This window comes from Equus asinus, chromosome 13 (genome assembly GCF_041296235.1).
Source record: "Equus asinus isolate D_3611 breed Donkey chromosome 13, EquAss-T2T_v2, whole genome shotgun sequence".
NCBI lineage: Eukaryota > Metazoa > Chordata > Mammalia > Perissodactyla > Equidae > Equus > Equus asinus.
In genome coordinates, this window is record NC_091802.1 from 18,540,771 (window position 1) to 18,562,306 (window position 21,536).

General features: G+C 36.0%; 1 protein-coding gene across 6 annotated transcripts in view; it reads right to left on the reverse strand.

Moving 5' to 3' along the window:
• Window positions 1-20,678, reverse strand: part of NSRP1 (nuclear speckle splicing regulatory protein 1) — a 59,472-nt gene extending 38,794 nt beyond the window's left edge. Inside the window, exons 1-3 of one of the 6 annotated variants that reach the window (XM_044744720.2) lie at window positions 20,595-20,646; window positions 20,134-20,163; window positions 19,302-19,401 (exon numbers count right to left, since the gene is read on the reverse strand). In XM_044744720.2, coding sequence (XP_044600655.1) covers window positions 19,302-19,401; window positions 20,134-20,163; window positions 20,595-20,614 — 150 coding nt within the window. In that variant the 5' untranslated portion in view covers window positions 20,615-20,646. Of the gene's footprint in view, window positions 1-19,301; window positions 19,402-20,133; window positions 20,269-20,594 lie in introns of those variants that run through there. The other 5 variants (XM_044744721.2, XM_070482654.1, XM_070482655.1 and 2 more) reach the window with 5 other exon arrangements.
• Window positions 20,679-21,536: the final 858 nt, after the last annotated feature.

The window sequence follows — 21,536 nt, forward strand, 5'->3', positions numbered from 1 at the left end:
ATCTCAGAGGGAATGGGATAAAATACAGTTGACATACATGCTGCAGTTAGAACCAACTAAGGATGTACATTATAATGTAGTGTTGACTGAAAAAAAACTGAGATCTGTAATACAATAATATTTATATATATATAAAAACATATACACTCAAAACAACACAATATAAAGGATATATACATAATTCAAGCATATATATCAAACACATCAGAGTATGTTTAAAGGGGAATGAGAGAGGGGATCAAGGATGAAGAGGAAAACTAATAAAACAAGAAAAGAGCCTTGTGCAGCCTGATAATTTGAGTGTGCCTTGAAATGAGGAGTATGACTAACAATTCTCTGTATGTTACAAAAAAGAAGTTTATTGCATGTGTAACAGTTATTTCCATTGTCAAAGAGATGTCACAGATCCAGAGAGAAACAAACACAGAGAGAAAAATGAAAATGTCATGAGGATGCAGTTCTGAAATAACAATCTCATCTGTTTCATGTTGACAATTTCTCTGTGATAACAAGACATAGCAAAAAGTGGGAGAAGCATAAAAGGAGTGTTAAAAGGAGGGTAATTCTAGATTGCTTATAAGGAAAAGAGTACGGCTCTTTAACAAATACAGTGCAAGATATGGACTGAAGGAAAAAAACTCAGAATATGGTTTTCAATATCCTATGGCACATCAGTCAAAAAGAGTGGCAGAAAAGCATTTTCTAAGAGTTAGTGAAAACATATTTACCATAATTAATGACACCTCTTCCAATTACTGCTTAATTCCCCAATAAAAGGAAAATTACATTTTATTCTACTTAGAAACACACACTTATTTTAAAGGAAGATCATTAACCATGTTGGTAACAACCAGTACACTTATAATCAACAGTCAAAGGTCTTGTAAATCCTCCTCACACAGGCTGAATTTTAATGAAATACACTTGGTAACGTATTTTCTTTCAAAAGACAAGCAACAGTTTGGCACCTAATATATAATCATAATGACCAAGTCAGGTGTGCAGCATCCCCAGTACAGACTTTATTAGAGTTCAGTTATAAATACACAATCTCTTGACATTGAAGATGTAGTTCTTGCAGATAAAGCCCAAAGGCAGGAAATGAATCTCCTCACAAATGCTGCTTCTTATCTTTAAAGTAACCTCAAATTATTACTAAACTAATAAAGTAATTTTGTTTCTGGAAGTGATCTGATCTATTTTATTTTCAGCTTTTGATAAATCCAAGAATGAGATGGGGAATTATTACTTTTTGTCTGACTATACATACTGAAACAGAACATGAAAATATAGGAAAAAAATTTTTTTAATGATTTTTATGGTAAAGTTGGAATAGGCAATATCAAAGCTTGTCAGCATATGAAGATGATGTGTATGGTTATGGAAAAACAGAAAGGTAATTTTGTTATTTAACAGCAAATTTGGAAGTAAAGCTTTTACAATCTTCTAGTTACAAATTGTCAGTTAACAACAATGAGTCAAAAGGGTACAATGAGACTGTATACAAATCAAACAATAATAAATTCAAAAATATAATTATGGGGGCCAGCACAGTGGCACAGCGGTTAAGTTTGAACGTTTCGCTTCGGTGGCCCAGGGTTTGCTGGTTCAGATCCTGGGTGCAGACATGGCAAGGCTTGGCAAGCCATGCTGTGGTAGGTGTCCCACATATAAAGTAGAGGAAGATGGGCACGGATGTTAGCTCAGGGCCAGTCTTCCTCAGCAAAAAGAGGAAGCTTTGCAGTAGATGTTAGCTCAGGGCTAATCTTCCTCAAAAAAAAAAATTATGGTTATTTCTGCCTTCTTTGTGGAATTTTTCTAATATAATGGTTCTTAGCTAAAGGTCACAACCCAAAGTGGAGATCAAGATTCTGTTAAAAAGTCACAAAAAAGCCAGGCTATCAAATATAACTGTCAAACACAAAGTGTGATGGAGACAGCACAAGAAACTTTCAGATGACTAATGATTAATGATGATAGTTATTGCACACAGAGAGGGTATTAACTTTATTGTAGCAATATAGCTACCATTTATTACACTTCTACTCTGTGCCATGCACTATACTAGCACCTAATATATACTATCTCTAATCCTTAAAATAAACATTTAGTAGATAACATTAAAAAATAGAGATTTTTGTTTTTAAATGTGGAACTGAAACTAAGAGAGATTAAACAATTTGCCTAAGATCTTAAAACTAGGAAAAAAATGCAAAGCTTCTGGTTTAAAATGGCAAATTAATACATGCTACAGCCTCCTCCCCCCCCTCCTAATCCAAACCCTCAGAATGACATAAAAGAAATGCACAATCAAGCTAGAAAACAAGAAAAGGTACCTTCAATGGACTAGAACCTTGAGAAAGATAGAAGGCAAGAAACCAAACTGCCCACAGAGATTGAATGCTGGAAAAGGTGGGAATGGTTCCCAGGGCGCTACATGTTCTGAGGTAAGGGATCCAAAGAGCAGAAGATGACAGAGAAGATAGATTAACTGGGGTTTTTGCATTGGAAGCAGCAACAAAGGTAGATCCTTACATACTACCTGGTTTGGGAAAAGCAAATAGAGATTTCATTTCTGCCCTTAGTTGGAAACAGTGAATACAGGAGCTTGAGTTAGTCGGTAAAATTTTAGAATACCAAGAATAAAGAGAAAAATCCTAACAACATCTGGTGAAGGAAGTTGGGAGTGCAGACTACTTACAAAGAATCAGACTGATACCACATACTTCCATTTGGAAACAGTGGATATAAAGGAAAAGTATTATTTTAAGTTCTGAAGGAAAATAATTTGAACTTGGAATTCTAGATGTAGCGAAACTATCTTTGTAAAGATATCTTTGTATTTTGTAAAGAGAAAATAAAGACATCTGCAGATCTGCAACGATTCAAAGATTATCACACACAGATACTCTCGAAAAGAATTACTCAAGGATATGCTAATACAAGTACAAGACAAAGATGTAGGATGTGGAAATCAACAGTTAGCAAAGAAAGCAATAAAACTAATTGATAAATCTAAATAAGCATCAATTGTTAAAAAAATAATACTTGCGACTAAAATCACAGATGCAATCAACATAAGATAGCAGAGAAAGAGGAAAAAAGAAAAAGTGGAGAGAAGTAAAAACATGCTAAAGTTCTTGACTTGTCTAAGAGAGGATGTGAATATTTTAAACACTATTAGAATAATTTAAGTTTTAATTATTGTATTGAAATTTTTCGAGTAAACATTAACACAATAGAATGTAAAACTCCCGGGGGTGGCGGTGGTGTAAAATGGAACAACCACCATGACCGAAGCAACGAAAACTTAGTCCAACAATCAGAAAAAAAGAGAAAAAAAATAAATAAGAAAGCATGGTACGCAGGAGATATAAAATGACAGGAACAAGTCCAAATATATCATAATCACTTATTTAAAAGACAAGAACAAAATATAGCTATATCCAAGGGTCAGAAAAATGAATGAATGAATGGATGGATTCAGAAAAGGAGGAAATAAAGAGATGGAAACACAGCATGAAAAAGCTAAAAAGAGAAGTAGAGCAATACTAATTTAAAGAGAACAGAAGTCAAGGCAAAAAGACAACAATCCATAGAAATATAGAAATGAATCTTTACCTCATTAACAACACCATTCCAAAATATATAAAAACCTACTTAAATAGAGAAACTAACAAAACTGTAACCACAGTGGAAAACTACCAGACCATACTCAGACCAAAATCAAAAAGGTAACAAGTATGAAAGGGTATATATTTGAATAATATAATTAATTTTGGACAGAGGATATAAACTCAAATTGCTTCCAGGGCCAGAGAGATGCAGCCTAGTGTAATCAGCAGGGAGTAGAAGAAACTATAGTTAACCAAAAAGTACAAGCCCCACCTAAAGGTAGCCACATCTGAAAATTTTAAAAACTGTCATGACAGCCAACTTGCTTGAGACCACTGAATAAATGAATACACGAACATGCATACACATAAGAACATGTACACTCATATACACGTGTATGTAAACGTCTATTATAGTACATGCATTATTAGAGTACTTGAAAGAAAACAGAAAACATCTCATTTCAAATATACATGGATTAGTCACAAAATCTGACCGTGTATTAAGCCACCAAGGAAATGTCAAGAAACTGCAAAACGTAGAAGTCGCATGGGTCACGTTCAGACAAAATGCATTAGGATTAATTAACATCAAACAGGGGAGGGAAAAGACCAGACACCTGGAAATTAAAAACAATTCTAAATGATTCCTGCATTAAAAAAAAGAGAATCAAAACAAAAGTTATGGACTACTTTTTAAAAAATACACAGTGAGGTCACTAAATAACAAAGCCTATGTTATGCAAAGCAGTATTCTGGAAAAATTCATAGCCATTAACAAATTTCTTAGGAAAGAAAAAAGATGTTCAGGGTCCAGCCTGACAGCATAGTGGTTAAAGTTTAGCATGCTCCGCTTTGGTGGCCCAGGTTCGTGGGTTCAGATCTGGGCGCAGACCTACCACTGGTCAGCCATGCTGAGGCAGCATCCCACACACAAAAATAGAGGAAGACTGGCAACAGATGTTGGCTGAGGGCCAGTCTTCCTGGGGTGGGGGGAGTTCAGCTGAAGAATTTAAAGAGAACAGATTAAAAACAAAGAATACAAGGAAATTAAAAAAAAAGTAATAAAATAGAAAACTAAAAGATAGAGGATGATCAATAATCAAAAGCTGATTCTCTGACAAGGCAAACTTTTGCCAGGTCTGATCCAAGAAAAAAAGGAGAGAAATAGCAAATCAACATCAGGAATAAAAATAAGACATAACTAAAAGATTTTTAGAAAGCATTTTAACTATTATTAAAATCTTCTACAAATATAATTTGAATGAATGATTTCTTAGGAAAACATAAATAACCAAAAGTAGCTTAAAAAATAGAAATCTGAATAGATTAAAAAAACAGAAGAAACTGAAATAGTCAAGGACCAGATGCACATATATCACTTTGCACTTTAACATATTTCAAAGGAACCTATCTTCTTCATTAACTGTCCTAGAATAGAGGTTCTCAAATGTTTTGGTCTCAGGACCTTTTTATACTCTTTAAAATTACTGAAGACCGGAAGAACTTTTATTAGAAATTGAAACAGAAAATTTTAATATTTATTAACTCATTAAAAAGTAACTATAGACCCATTTCATACTAACAACATTCTTATGAAAAATGACTACTTTACAAAAAAAATTTAGTAAGAAGAGTGGCAGTGGTTTAGAATTTTGCAAATCTCTAATAGAAGACTGCTGAATTCTCATATGGGGTCTGTGTTCAATTTGTTGCAAATCACATGTAATGCACCTCTGGAAAACTCCACTGTACACTTGAAAAATGTGAGAAAATGAGAATAAAAAAAGCAAATAATGTCTTAGTATTATGAGAACAGTTTTGACTTTGCAATCTCATGACAGGATCTTGGGGACTCCTGGGGGCCTCCATATTACAACTGGAAAGCCATTGTTCTAGAAAAGAAAAAAAGACAGAAAGCTAAAGCTAAAAATATAAAGAACAGAAGAAGAAAACTATAGGGCAATGTGACTTACTAGCAAATACCTTATACCATATACAAAAATTAACTCAAAATGGCTCAAAGACCTAAACCTAAGAGATAAAACTCTTGGAAGAAAACATATGGGGAAAGCTTCATTACATTGGTTTTGATAATGATTTCTGGATATGACACCAAAAGCACAGACAACAACAAAAAATTCTGATAAACTGGGCTTCATCAAAATGAAAAATTTTAGTGCATCAAAGGACACTATCAACAGAGTGAAAAGGCAACCCACATAATGGGAGAAAATATTCAGAAATCATATACCTGGATAAGGATTGATAACCAGAACAAACTTCTACAACAGTAGAAAAACCCCAAGCAACCCAATTGAAAAATGGGCAAAGGACTTGAACACACATTTCTCCAAAACAGATACACAAATGGCCAAACAAGCACATAAAAAGATGCTCAATATCATTAGTTATTAGGGAAATGCAAATCAAAACCACGAGATACTACCTCACTACCACTGGAATGGCTAGTATCAAAAAAAGTCAATAACAAGCGTTGGCAAGGATGTGAAGAAACCGGAACCATTGTGCATTGCTGATGGAAATGTAACATAGGGCAGCCACCATTGTGGGAAACGATATAGTGGTTCCTCAAAAACCTAAACACAGAATTACCATGTGATCCAACAATTCCATTTGGGTATAGGCTTAAAAGAACTGAAAGCAGGGACTCAGATATCTGTAAACAAATGTCACAGGGGCATTACTCACAGCAGCCAAAAGGTGGAAAAAACTCAAACTCAAACAAAATGCGTTACATAATACAATGGAACATCATACAGCCTTAAAAAGGAAGGAAATTCTGACACATGCTACAACATGGATGAACCCCAAGGCCAACCTCAGTGAAACAAGACAGCCACAAACAGACAAATGCTGTATGACTCCACTTATATGACATACCTATAGTAGTCAAATTCATAGCAAGTAGAATGGTGGTTGGCAGGGGCTAGGGGGAAGAGGAAATGGGGAGTTTTTAATGAGCACAGTTTCAGTTTGGGAAGATGGAAAATTTCTGAAGATGTGGTGTGGTGATGGTTGTATAACCATGTGAATGTACTTAATCCCACACTTAAAAGAATAATATACGAAGACTAAGTAGGGTTTATCTTAGTAAAGAGTGGTTTCACTTGAGAAAAATCTATCAATGTAATTCACAATAGTAACAGATTTCGAAAAAACATCTAATAATATTCAATAGAAATGCCTAATAAAAATTTTTAGCAATCTAGAGTTATTGGTCAACTTTCACTAATTTGTCTTGTGTTAACAAACAATATCAAAATCTCATGGATGACAACATAAAGGTTTATTTCTTGCTTATCCTACATGTCCAATGTGGATGGCTGTAGGTCCATACTGTCTTCATTCAAGAACCAAGGCTAAAGGCACTGGCCCCATCTACAATATGCTGTCCATATGGTAGAGGATGGAAAAAAACAATGGCTGAATCAGGACAGGGTCCTTAAAGCTTCAGCTTGGCTACAGCTTATCACTTCCACTCATTCCACTTGTCAAAGTCATGGATAAGCTTAGTATCAAGGGGCAGGAAGTACACTCCCCCACAGGGCGGGGCATCTGACAAGATGACTCTATGGAAATGGACCCAGTGGAGAGGATTATACAACTGTAAGCAAGAATATTTGGGAATGAAATCTACAACAGAGGGCAATTCCCTTAGTTTGAAAAAGGGTATTGAGCATGAACCTAGAGCAAACATAACTATTTTTAAATATCAGCAATAGATGCTTAGAAAATGAAATAAATGTAACAATAAATTTAAAGATCCCAATCAAGGATATGAGCTATGAAGTCAATTAACTATGTGATCTTAAGCAAATTAAACTGTTTCCTCAACTGAAAAATGAAGATAATGACACCCTATTTCACTGATTCTAAAACATATTTTTTCAAATTTTAACCTCTCAGAAATTGATGACTTCTTAAAAAAATAGCTGTCACCCAGGAGAGAATAATGATGTACCACATATGGAAACCTTCCATTGACACCTTCTAGTAACATTAAGAAAGCATCACTATCAAATCATCTTAGATTTGACAATATATGGCAATATCTAGTGTTACTGTGATGATTACACAAGCTAACTCATATAAAACACTTAGAGCAGTGTCTAACACATAGCAAGTACTCAATACATATTAGTTTTTCTTATTCTTTGTCCTACTATATATCAAAACAGATTATAATGCTACATTAATTGAAATAAAATGGCATTGGAGCAGGATTAGAGAAAGAAATCAATGGAACAGAATAAACAGTTTAGAGAAACAGACCCACATATTTATGGGAATTTAATATATAATAAGTGAGCCATTTTATATCAGCAGGGAAGGCACAGAATGGTAGTTCTCAATTCTATTATATTCAATATCCTCCTTTTATAGGAATTTGTTAATGCTCCTTATCTGTACTGAAATAAAATGCATAGATAATATGAGCCTTCTACACACAATTTTTCAAAAATTATATATATATATATATATATTTCTTCTTTCTGGATTTCTTTGGATACACACATATATATACCCTTACAGAACTATAAAAAATAAAGGGACATTAACTTAGAATAATATATACTGTATTTCACTATGTAAACACATAACTACATTAGAAGACAGTAAGTTATCAAATGCTTCAGTAGAATCACCATAATCACCATTAATGCTACAGATACAAATGCTGACTGCAGAATTGGTGACTCAAATACCACAAGCAAATCTGGTGACAATGACCTGATATTCTTAAACGGTGAACTCGTGGTAAAGTTCTAAACAAAATAAGATATAATCTTCCTTCAATCTACAAGACAGTCAAATTAGGGGGAACTTTAGCAGACATTTTGCCATGCAAAAAACAATATTTTTTAAAAAGTATTTTAAATCTTATTTCATTAAAAATACTTTTATTTAATAAAAATAAAATGTGTAAAATATATTTTGTGTTTATATGTAAAAAGAACTTAGGTTCTAGGCTCATAAAATTATTAATTGCTTTTCACCCATATACATGTTCAGAGAGATTTCACCTATACGCATGGGGGTCATAAGATGCAGAATATCTATCATCCCTGGCCCACATCAAAAATTAACGTCAATAATATTCACTCTCAATAACTATAATAAGCAAAAGCCACGCACAAATTTCTTAATGCGCCTCTGAAGTAGTAAAATACTTACTGAAAACCCTAGGGATAGATTCTTCAAAAAAAATATTTTGGACAATTGGCTATCCACTTTGTTGAAAATGAATAGCCCCACCTTCTCAAAATATTTCTAAGTTACTGGAAGGCAGAGTTGTGTAATTTCACATGATGAAACCACGTCTCACATTACTTCTGTTTGTGTTCCTTTTTCAACTAGTAAACAAGACTGACTCTTTGAAGTGTCTGATCTCTGCCAGTCCCTCAACTAACTTTTTCTATTGCTTCTGAAATCCATTCTCTCAAACTTCTAAAATTCCATTATAAATAAACTGCCTCTCCGAGGAAGTACATTATAATGTTTAAAAGCGTGGACTTTGGAATCAGGCAGACCGTCTGAGTTCAAAATCTAGCTCTGTTACCTAAGTACTCTGAGTGTGATATAGGCCAATTTACTTAACTTTCTGACACCTTAGTTATCAAGCTGTAAAATCTCTCCTTTTTCTTTAACTTCTTCCCTTTTACCTTCAACATGCACAGATCATCTCTATCCTAAGAAAACAACAACAAAAAGGAAAATTCCACCAACTTTACCATTATTCCTTCAAGCTATCATCCCATCTCATCTCTCTCTTCCCTGTCAAACTCTTTTAAAATAAGACCATGAATTAAATCAAATGAGTTAATGATCAGATAACAGAACAATAAAAGGGACAGAAAGGAAGACTGCAAAGCTAAGAAAACACATTGAGGACTAAAATAACACCATTAGAGCTAATAAATAAATTAAAAACAGCAAGAAACAGAAGACACATAAGTGAAATACCGATAAAGGTTTAAGACAATCATGGTTAACGCAGAGAAAAAGAAAAAGATTGAGTAATTTCCAGGAGTATCTGTTTAACTCTCTTATCTTATCCAGCTTTACTTTTTCTTGGTCCTGGTCATTGTCTAAATTAACATGTAATTCACTATCTGTTATCCTCTCCTCTTTCCACTAGAATGTAAGCTTCACAAGGGCAGTGGCTTTGTTTTGTTTTACTGGCACAGAGCAGGGAATCACTAAATATTTGCTGAATGAACATAATGATATGGAAGATAAATACTCACCAGTTGTCCAAGCCAACAAAAATTAAGTCATCCAGAAGTGGGATAAAAAAACTACAGTATTGTACGTCCTCATAAGAACATTCAGTACCAGGGAAAATGACTAATGTCTACAAGGTTTTGAAAAAAATTGTTATTCTAGAAATACTACACCCATTCAAGTAGACATTTATGTAATAAAAGCAACTGGCAATCATACCTTAACAATCAAGAACTTAGGAAATAATGCCCCTATGAGCACATGCTGAAAAACTACTCTCCAATGGGGGGCCGGCCCCATGGCCGAGTGGTTAAGCTCGCATGCTCCACTTCTGCAGCCCAGGGTTTCCCTGGTTTGGATCCTGGGCACGGACATGGAACTGCTCATCAAGCCATGCTGAGGCGGCGTCCCACACAGCACAACCAGAAGGACCTACAACTAGAATATACAACTATGTACTGTGAGGCTTTGGGGAGAAAGAAAAGGAAAAAAAAAAAAGAGAGAAGATTGGCAACAGATGTTACCTCAGGTGCCAATCTTTAAAAGAAAAAAAAACTACTCAACAATGAAATTAAGCCAAAGACTTCAGAAATGGAAAGCACTGGTAAAAGGACTAGAGGAGTGCACTGGATCAAATTAAATAAAAAACCAAATATTACAAGAATACAAGGATGGTAAAATTTTTAAAAATTAATGTAAATTCACATGATTAGATCCTAAAAAAATAATAAAATTTAATATTTATGGTAATTTTTTTTTTTGAGGAAGATTAGCCCTGAACTTACATCCACCGTCAATCCTCCTCTTTTTGCTGAGGAAGACTGGCCCTGAGCTAACATCCACCACCAATTCTCCTCTGTTTGCTGAGGAAGATTGGCCCTGAGCTAACATCCATGCCCATCTTCCTCTACTTTATATCTGGGACACCTGCCATAGTACGGCTTGATGAGCAGTGTGTGGGCCTGCACCCAGGATCCAAACGAGTGAACCCTGGGCTGCCGAAGCGGAGCATGCAAACTTAACCACTATGCCACCAGGCCAGCTCCTATGATAAAGATTTTTAATAAACTAGAAATAGTAGCAAACACTTACAGCAAACTTCACATTTAATTGTGAAACTTCATAAGCAACTCCCATTAAAGTCAGGAATGTAACAAGAGTGTTTCTATCATTACTTCTATTTATCTCTATAGTGTAGTTTTCAGGCAATGCAATAAGACACTCACATAATCAGACAGAGAAAGAAATACGAGGTAAAAGGATTGAAAAGAGACAAAATTATCCTTATTCGTTAACAGTATGATTGTCTACAAAGCAAATCCAAAAGAATCATCAGGCAAACTATTAGAATTATATAGGTGCTAGAATTAAATTAACAACAAAAAAATCAGAAGCAGCCATATGTACTAGTAATAACAAATTAGAAAAAAAATTCCCTTATACAACAGCAACAAGTGCTATAAAGTATCTAGAAATAAATCCAACAAAAGGTGTGTGACCTTTATGAAAGAAATTATAAAACAGTACTAAAGGATTATATAAACACCTAAACAAATAAATATTCCATCTTTATAAATGAAAAGACTGAAATATTAAAATCTCTATTCTCTTCTAATCTACAAATTCAATGCAATTCCAATCAAAATCCCTATAATTTTGTCATTATGAAACTGAAGATGACACTAAAACTCGCTTCGATGACCTAAAGCAATTTTAAAGAATAAGATGGGGCATAGTGGAGAAGAGGCTGAAGAGAAGAAAATAGCAAGACAACAAATGACTTTGTAGATCAAAAATAAGGATTTTGGTCTTTATCCTGAGAGCAACTGGAAGTTAATGGTGATTTTAAAACTAATAAGATGACTATGTCTGAAGTGTGCAAAAATATACTGGAGACGCTGAAAAGACAACCTGGGAAGTCCCTGAAAATGGCAGAGTATGCATCTACAAAAATTCTCTTCCCCATAGAAGAATGAAAACACTGGCAAAAAATGTGAGAATCAGCTTTTTCAGAACTCTGGAAATTAACCAAGGGATTACAAGAGTCCACAGAGCATTTACTCAAAAACAGCTGAACCTCGGAAAGAACTTTATGGCATTTTAACTTGCCCTATTTACATCATCCCCACCCCAGTGCCGTGGTAGCCTAAAACCAACAGCCCACAATCATGGTAGAAACCAGCAGTCTGGCGGCCACTGCAGAGGGCAGAATGGGGTTACAGCTCCTTCAAAACCCTTATCGCAGAGAATTATTACTGGGCCTGTCTGGTGGTTCCCTGGAAGACACCACACACAAGGCTGTTATTATTTAGACTTCACAGAGCTGCCAGTGTAAAATAGCTTTACAAAAAACTGCAAAAATAACCAATCTTGGGCAGAGGGGAAGCTCTGACTTCCAGGGTTGCCACATTACATTATTTTATTTATTTTTTTTAAATTTTTTTCTTAAAGACTGGCACCTGAGCTAACAGCTGTTGCCAATCTTCTTCTTCTTCTTTTTTTTAATCTTTCTTCTCCCCAAAGCCCCCTAGCACATAGTTGTATATTCCAGTTGTAGGTCCTTCTGGCTCTGCTATGCGGGACGCTGCCTCAGCATGGCTTGATGAGCGGTGCTAGGTCCAGATGCAGGATCCAAACCGTTGACACCCTGGGCCGCCGAAGCGGAGCACGCGAACTTAACCACTTGGCCACTGGGTGGCCCCACATTACATTATTTTAAATGTTCAGTTTTCAACCAAAAATTATTGAGACATGCAAAGAAACAAGAAAGTATGATGCATACACAGAATAAATGCATTCAAAGAACTAAAGAAAACCATGTTTAAAGAACCAAAGTATGAGAACAATGTCTTACCAAATAGAAAATATCAATAAAGAGAGAGAAATTATAAAAAAAAAAAAACAAGAACAACAGACGAACCCTGGAATTGAAGAATACAATAATGCTAGCGCATTACATTTCAGACCAAAGAAAGACTTTTTAAAAAATAATTCACCCACATGCCAACATAAGTAAATTTGGCTAAAAACACATACATCAGAAAGCAACTTTATATTTCTATGAGGACTCATGATCAATACCATTTCCTTCCTAGAAAATAACAAAAATTCCTAGCTCATGGGGTCAGCTTGGCGGCACAGTGGTTAAGTTCATGCACTCTGCTTCAGTGACCCAAGGTTCACGGGTGTAGACCTACATACCGCTCATTAGGTCACATAAAAAACAAAGGGAGACTGGTACAGATGTTAGCTCAGCAACAATCTTCCTCCAGCAAAAAGGAAGACTGGCAACAGATGTTAGCTCAGGGCCAATCTTCCTCACCAAGAAAAAAAAGAAAAAAGATTGGAATTAAAGTGGAGAAAAATTAAGAAATAAAAGTTATGAAAATGTATCATGTAAGGCAGTAACTTGCCAATGTTTCTATCTTCGGGAACAAACAATTATGGCTATCTTCGGTTTTGTTTTGTTTTCTTTTGTTTAAGATTTTATTTTTCCTTTTTCTCCCTAAAGCCCCTCAGTACACAGCTGTATCTTTTCAGTTGTGGGTCCTTCTAGTTGTGGCATGTGGAACACAGCCTCAGCATGGCTTGATGAGCAGTGCCATGTCTGTGCCCAGGATCCAAACCAGCGAAACCCTGGGCCACCAAAGTGGAGCACACGAACTAACCACTTTGCCACAGGGCCGGCCTCTATCTTTGTTTTTAAAGCACTCCTTTCCTTCTATTCTTCAAAATTATAATAATGAAATAAGTAAAATTTTGAAAAAACCCTCACAGTGTCACCCAAAAAATAACCATTTTCATTTATTTTCTATTTATATATGCGCACATAGCTTTGTACAACTATACATATTCAATTTTGTATTATTTCATCTTATTTCATGCTTTTAAATACTTCCCATACTTAACTCTCTCTCATTATGCCTTCTATCAGATGAAATGTATTAGTTTCTTCTATATTTTAATATGATTTAGAAGTTAAGCATCTTATCAGAAATCCTTAAAATTCACTGTAAATTGTTCTTAAAAAGTATCTTTTCAATTACAAAATTCTGGAAAATACAGAAAACTATAAAAAACAAGATAACCACTCATAAACCCACCTCACAAAGCCAACAACCATTAATATTCTGAAATGCTTTCTTTACTCCCTTTTTTCCTTTGATTTTATCTATAAGAATTTTGCATATTCAGTCATGTGTCACTTAACAACGGAGATTCATTCTGAGATGTGTTGTTAGTTGATTTCATCGTTGTGTGAACATGAGAGTGTATTTACACAAACCTAGATGGTATAGCCCACTACACACCTAGGCTATATGGTACTAATCTTATGGGACCACCATTGTATATTCGCTCTGTCAATGACCAAAACATCACTATGCAGCTCATGACTGTACATTGCACCACATTTTACTTAGGCATACTTTCACTGTTGAAAGTTGGACTGGTTCTAAGGTTTCACTATCACAAACAACTCTGAAATAAAGACGTTTGAATATCTTTAAATCTTTAATATAAATTTCTGACAATTTCCTGAAGAGAGAATTTTAGAAGGGAAAATACTGGCACAGTTTCCGTCTTCTACTCAATACACTGGGTTAAATATACTTAACTTTTAAAAGATTGATACTAATTGCAAAACTACTTTCCAAAAAGGGCATAAATTTACACTAACAAAATTCTGAGGGGCCATTTTATCAAAATCTTACCTTTTTTTTGGTGAGGAAGATTTGCCCTGAGCTAACATTTGTGCCAATCTTCCTCTATTTTGTACGTGAGTTGCTGCCACAGCGCAGCCAAGTGGTGTAGTCTGTGCTCAGGATCCAAACCTGGGCCGCTAAAGTGGAATGTGCTGAACTTAACCACTATGCTATAAGGCTGGCCACTGCCATTACCATTTTTTAAAAGTATTTGTTAATATAGTAAAAAATGGTGGCTCACTCTTGTTCTAATTTACATTTCTTAAATATAGTAAGATCAAATATTTTTATTGTTTAGTAGATATTCTAGTTCTGCTATATTTGTTTACAAATGTGTTTTCCTCATTTTTCTGCCAGAGTTTTAGTGTTTTCCTTGTAGTTTTTATAAATGCTTTACATCTTATGAAATATGAACGCTTAATCTATAAAAGGCCTATACCAAGGCTTCTGAGTGACTCAAAGTACAATTATTGCTACCATCCACCACCAATCTGACATATTTTATATAAAAAACTAAATTAATAAATTTTAGTTTTCTAGTTTAACTTAATACTCTCTTAAGAGACCAAGGAGTTTTGTATCTTCTTCCTAAAGCAAAAACTTTCAGGCTGTATAAATCATACCTCTTCATGGCATATGAATTATATTGCAAAACTAGATCTCACAAGAATATTAATTGTCTAGAAATAAGCATTTCAATCGCCAAGATTAAAAGGAAAACTCATTATGCTATGCTAAATGGGCAAGTTTTTATCACAGAGAAATATTTAAAAGGAAGTTCTATGTTTTTTTGGTGGTTTTTGCAGGGAACATTGGCCCTGAGCTAACATCTGTTGCCAATCGTCCTCTTTTTGCTTGAGGAAGATTGTTGCTGAGCTAACATCTGTACCAATCTTCCTCTATTTTATGTGGGATGTCGTCACAGCCAGCTTGACAAGCAATGCTAGGTCCACGCCAGGGATCTGATCCCACAAACCCCAGGCCGCCACAGTGGAGTGCACAAACTTAACCACTACGCCACCAGGCTGGCCCCAAGAAATTCCATGTTTAACTCATCATGCAGCACCTATTTTACTCACTAACCACCTTATAACACTTGAGAAATGTTGGTTATCACAAGTTCTTTTGAGAATAATTGTATAGACTAGGGGTCAGCAAGTTACAGCCAAATCCAAGCACCTCCCTTTTTGTAAATAAAGTTTTATTAGAACACATTTATTTGTCATGCTCATTCATTTACATATCGTCTAATGGCTGCTTTCATGCTATGAGAGCAAAGTTCAGTAGTTGGCCTGCAAAGCCTAAAAATCTACTATCTGGCTCTTTACAATATAGACGGTTAAAATGTCTGAGTATATAATTTTACTCATTCTTGGAAGGCAGCATAGACATCTGGATCCTAACTCATGGAGCTCACACTCTAGTACACTGACAAGATTTGTATGCAAATAACTTATAATACAAGGTATAAAAAGCTAAGTGCTCTAAGAAAGATAAAGACAGAAAAAGGAAGAGTTTGTTTCCAGTGGGGGAAATCTTGAAGGAAGCAGCTTTTGCAATGGGTTTTGAAGGATGGCTATAATGTGGACCTGTAGGATAGAAAAACTTCTATTGTGAAGAAAAGCAGAGTTGTGGAAAAACTACAAACATGACAGTGTACTTTACAAGGAGGAGTAGAGTTAGAAGAAAATGCAAATAAGCATTTTGAAGCCAAAGCATAGGGAAGGCTTTCAAGGTCAGGATTAGCAGTTTAGACTTTAAATACAATTAGGTTCAAGAGCAAGGGAGTAACAGTGATTAGAACTGTGCTTTAGGAAGATCAGTCTGCCAACAGTATTTGAGCAAAGAGACATAGGCGGTAAGGAAACCAGTTATGAAGCCATTAAAATAATCCAAGTAATGAAGGTGGTGCCCATTGGACTGGAAGAAAGAGGACAGACTGGAAAAAAATGTAATAAACACATTTCTATCACAGCAAAATCACTCAAACACTTCTGATCAGACAGCAGCATTTGGATATAATAAAAACCTGCCACTCATATGGTATAAACATTCTTCATCTCCCCTACCTTTAAACAAGATGACAATTATTTCTAACTAGTTTTGATAATTTTTAAAAGAGGAACTATTTAAATAATAACAAAGTGCTGGACTACCACTTTCCCATATTTAAACTAACTCTGGAAAAAGCACATATTAAAACAGAATTCATTTGCTAGGGCCCCCTCTGCTGGACCACTCGACGGAAAGTCTGATCTTAAATTTGGGCTCTTAATGCTTCTGCTGAATTGCTGAAAATAACAATAGATGGATTTACTTCATAGCAGCTCCTTCCAAGGACATCAAATGCCCTCCTCAGGAGGGAAACCATCAAATATCTTTGTCTATATTTTTCAAAGCACTAACAATTTCATTGTTGCCTTAATTGCTGATTAGTTTTTAAATAGGAAATTTTATGTTCAAACCTCACAAATATTTAAATAAATATACGTAACTAAGAAATTTACCTCTTAGTACAAGCATAGGCTGGAATGCAGAAGACTGATTTTTCTATTGGTAAGGAAATTATGTTAAAGAAACAACAGTTTCATATTCTGGGTAAGAACTAAGTTGCAGCTCCCTTGTCAGTTGGGTTCTGGCTGGGCTCCACCAATGGAAGACAATGATGATATACTAGAGGGTAGGAGAAAGGGAGAATCCAAGGTATTTCCCCTGCCTTTTTCTCTACCTAAGACTAAATCTCTCCAATGGCTTCAGCTCCTTCAGGAAAGCCCAGTTCTCGCCAGGCAACCCTGGCCCCTGGCCTCCAGGACTCATCTACCTGTATGTCTCCATTTATCGCTATTTGCTTCTTATTGCAGCTAATCTCAGTGTTGCTTCACCACCCTTTTTTTGGCTTCTCAAGTCTTCATCACCTACGTAACCAATTCTCTGTATTAAAGTCCCTCTACGTAAAAGAAGAGGGAGGGAAGGGAAGAAGGAAGAGCAAAATGGCCTAGGCCTATCTTTTCTGACTCTAGTGTACCCACTGTGCAGCTACCACAGCCTCATTTCACAATGCGAAGGAAACAGCAATAACATAGGTAAACTTTCTAGATCACTTGTGTAAACCCATCCTTCACAACCTGGAATATATGTTGCTTTGTACTAAATGGAATGCTAGGAAGATTTATATGAAACTACAGGATAAGAATGTCATATTTTTCTGTTGTGTCCATGATAAGTGATTTTAAAAAGTTATCTGTATATTAAAACAAACCACAGAGCACCATCAATTCAATGGGGATAGTTTTCAACAAATGATGTTGGGACAAGTGGATATCCACAAGCAGAGAATGAAATTAGACCTCTACCACATACTATATACAAAAATTAACTCAAAATGGATCACAGCCCTAAATTTAAGAAAACTGCAAAATTCTTAGAAGAAAACACATGCGTAAATCTTCGTGGCCTTAGATCAAGCAATGGCTTCTTAGGTATGACAACAAAGCAGTAACAACTTAAGAAAAAAATAAATTAGACTTCCTGAAAAGAGAACTTTTGTGCTTCAACGGACATTATCGACAAAAAGACAACCCACAGAACGGGAGAAAATATTTACAAATGATATCTAAAGAAGAACTTATATTTAGAATACATAAAGCAATCTTACAACTCATAACAAAATGACAAATAATCCAATTAAAAAATAGGCAAATTACGTGAACAGACATTTCTCCAAAGTTGATACATAAATGGCCAATGATATCAAATGAAAATCAAAACCACAATGAGATAGTTGTCTGGGGCAGAACGTAGGGAAGTAGGCTGACTGCAAAGCAGAGCGAGAGAATTTTCAGGGGAGAGGGAAATTTTCTCCATCGTGACTAGGGCATATACATTTGCTAAAAGTCATCAACATGTACATGAAAAATCCACAAATTTTCTACCTAAATTATACCACAATTTTTAAAAAGTGTGAGCCATCTAGAGTCAATTTCTTCAAGTAGAAAACAAGAAGCAAAGAAGTATGAAGTACGTTTAATTACCTACCTATGCTATTATACAATCAGTAAACACTGAAAAAGAAGCTATTTTTCTGCCAGAGCAAAGGAAGTACCAGATTAATTGATGCAAAGCCCTTTTAGAAATATAGAAAATGACTGAAGTATTAGCTAAGCACACGTTTCAGGTTGTTTTCTGCTATAAACCATAGGTTTCACAGGAGAACACTGTTTTGGCTGCTAAAATATAAAGTGTTCACATTAGATGTTATTATCATAGCATTATCGATGGTAACATTATGCACTACCATAATTATAACTGAGCAATTACATTTAGGAGACACTGAATAACCACAAAAGTAGTCTCATAGGAAACTACTTTTCTACTAAAAATTCCTACGAAATTCGTGACATCTTAACAACTCATTTCCAGGGATCTTTACACCACCAATTTTCTTACATCAGTATTAACTGTCTGAAATGACTTTGTATAACTGCTTAAAAATACGTGAAGTTCATAGCTCTTGAAAGAAAAAATCTCTTTGATTATCCATGTAAAACTTTTAAGGGGAAAAAACAGTCAGTGGAGTCTTTCTTTGAATATTCCTTTTGATAACTGTAAATTATTAAGTACTCCAGATACATTGTATCGACAAATAACTAAGGCAAGCAAAGACATCAAATTTACAAGTTGAATGAAAACAACTTATATTTTCAACAATGCAGTAGAAAAACATAGGTTCCCTTACCTCATCATCATCATCATCATCAGAATCATTTCCAAACACTGACGGTTTTTGCAAAACAGGGCGCAACTGCTGTGCTTTCTTTGGCAAAATAAGCCCATACCTGCATTTTTTTTTTTGAAATAGAAATTACACCATTATATTCAAATGTTAAAAAATAATACATCCACTACCTCTTCCAGATGAAGCTACCAAGTCAAAACATGTCATGGCCTATGAACACATAACATTGTTTCTGATTTTCAGTAATCTCAAAATTCTAATATGCCCTAAGATTTTATAATTATTCCCAAATGATTATTTGTGGACATGGGCCAAACTCAAATACCACTTTAATCAAAGAAGAGAAGTAACTGAAGAGTTCAGAAATGTTTTAGATAAATGAGATGACAACAACGTTTTATAAAGAACACGTTAGTGGAAAGCTCAGTTCATGTTCACCAAAAAGAACATTCGCTCTAAGTTACCTTTATGGTCTAACAAGAGTCAAGAAAACAGCAACACTTTTCTACTGGGTACCTAACACAGTTGTAAAGAAGTTATTGGATAATGTCACCACCAAAATTTTTAAGATTATATTAACTGAGAAACCTACACAGCCACGGGGCAAATGCCCGTTACACTTGATCAAGCTCACTTGCTTTGTCTTGGAGCATCTGACAACCATGCCATCAAATCCACCTCATTTAGTTTCTCACGTTTTGGCCTTTAAGACGCAGAGATCACGGGAAGCCGCAAGGAAAGTAAGGATTATACATCAAAGGTAAAACTTCCAAGAACATACGATATTTGTCTTTTTTGCGGCAACGGATACCCCAATTCCCTATATGCCTACCCTTTTCTGTGGCTTCTCAGCACAACATTCCTAAAACGAGAAGGGAGGGCGGGAATCAGGACGTGAGCTGCCAAGGAGAACAAGGCCCTCTAAAGAAGCCAGGAACTGTCTCTCTTCTCATGGCCCCTGTAAGCATCCAACCGAGGAGAAACTGAAGCGCGGGGTAGGAAGCAAGACTGAGGGGCCTCAGACCGAGCTTTTGGAAAATAGAAAAGTCTCGCTCTCTGCCCCTCAGCCTAACTTCCTTTATTTCCTCACAAGTTTCTCCCTCAAACTTCGGGCTTCCAGCCTGGAAAATGTGGGGGGGAGGGGAATATGTTCCTCAGGATGTCTCGCTTTTCCCCGTCTCTATGCCTGACGACACAGCCCCTTCACTTCCAGCGCACTTTTACTCCTCGGACAAAGACACAGTCGTCGTGGTTTCTCACTCCCCGCCTGACCCTAACTCCCGGATCACTCACTGCCTGCCCGGAATCGCCATCTTGCTCCCGTCTCCGCCGAACGTGGCCGACGCCGACGTGACGCTGACGCAGACGCCTACGTCATCACGTAAACTCTCGCGCGGCTTCGGGCTGCCTGGAAGCAGTCTGGCTGCTGCGTTCCTCTTTCGAGTTGCCGAGCTGATGGAAATGGAGTCCCGCGGCGTTCTGTTCTGTGTGGAAATCGACTGGGTGCCTCGAATTCAGTAGGAAGAACGGAATGACAAAATTCCAGGCCAGTGGTTCCCAAAGTGTCGTCCCGGGACCAGCAGCATTAGCATAACCCCGGGAATTTGTTAGAAATGCAGATTCTCGGGCTCTATCCCAGACCTGCTGAATCAGGAACTCTGGGATGGGGCCCAGCAACTTGAATTTTAACGACCCCTCCAGATAATTCTGATACTAGCTCAAGTTTGAAAACCACTACCCTGGGCTATCGATTTTTTTCTTTTTCCTCTGAGGTGTTCATTGTGAGTATACCTGGCTCAGGGTAACTTGGCAGAAGATGAAACTTTATATGCTAATAGTATCTCATTATAGGACGGAACTGATTAATAACAACAATACCGTGGTGCTACTGGAATATAGGAATCAAAATCACATACGATACTTTTTTATTCCATCTGTGCACCCACTCCCTATTGGCCCATTCCAAACTAGTGTTATAGCAGCCGAAGAGATCTTGTCAGTTACTGCCAAAAGTATGTTAACATCTCCAACTATAATTGTAGATTTGTCTCTTTCTTTTAATTAGGCCAGTTTTTGTTTCATATATTTTGTACTTCTGTTATTAGGTATATAAACATTTAGGATTGTTATGTCCTCTTGCATTGACCCTATTTCGTTAAGAAATGACCCTCTTTATTCTTTTGTCTTTTTATCTGATGTTAATATAGCAAGCTTTGATTGTTAGCATAGTGTATC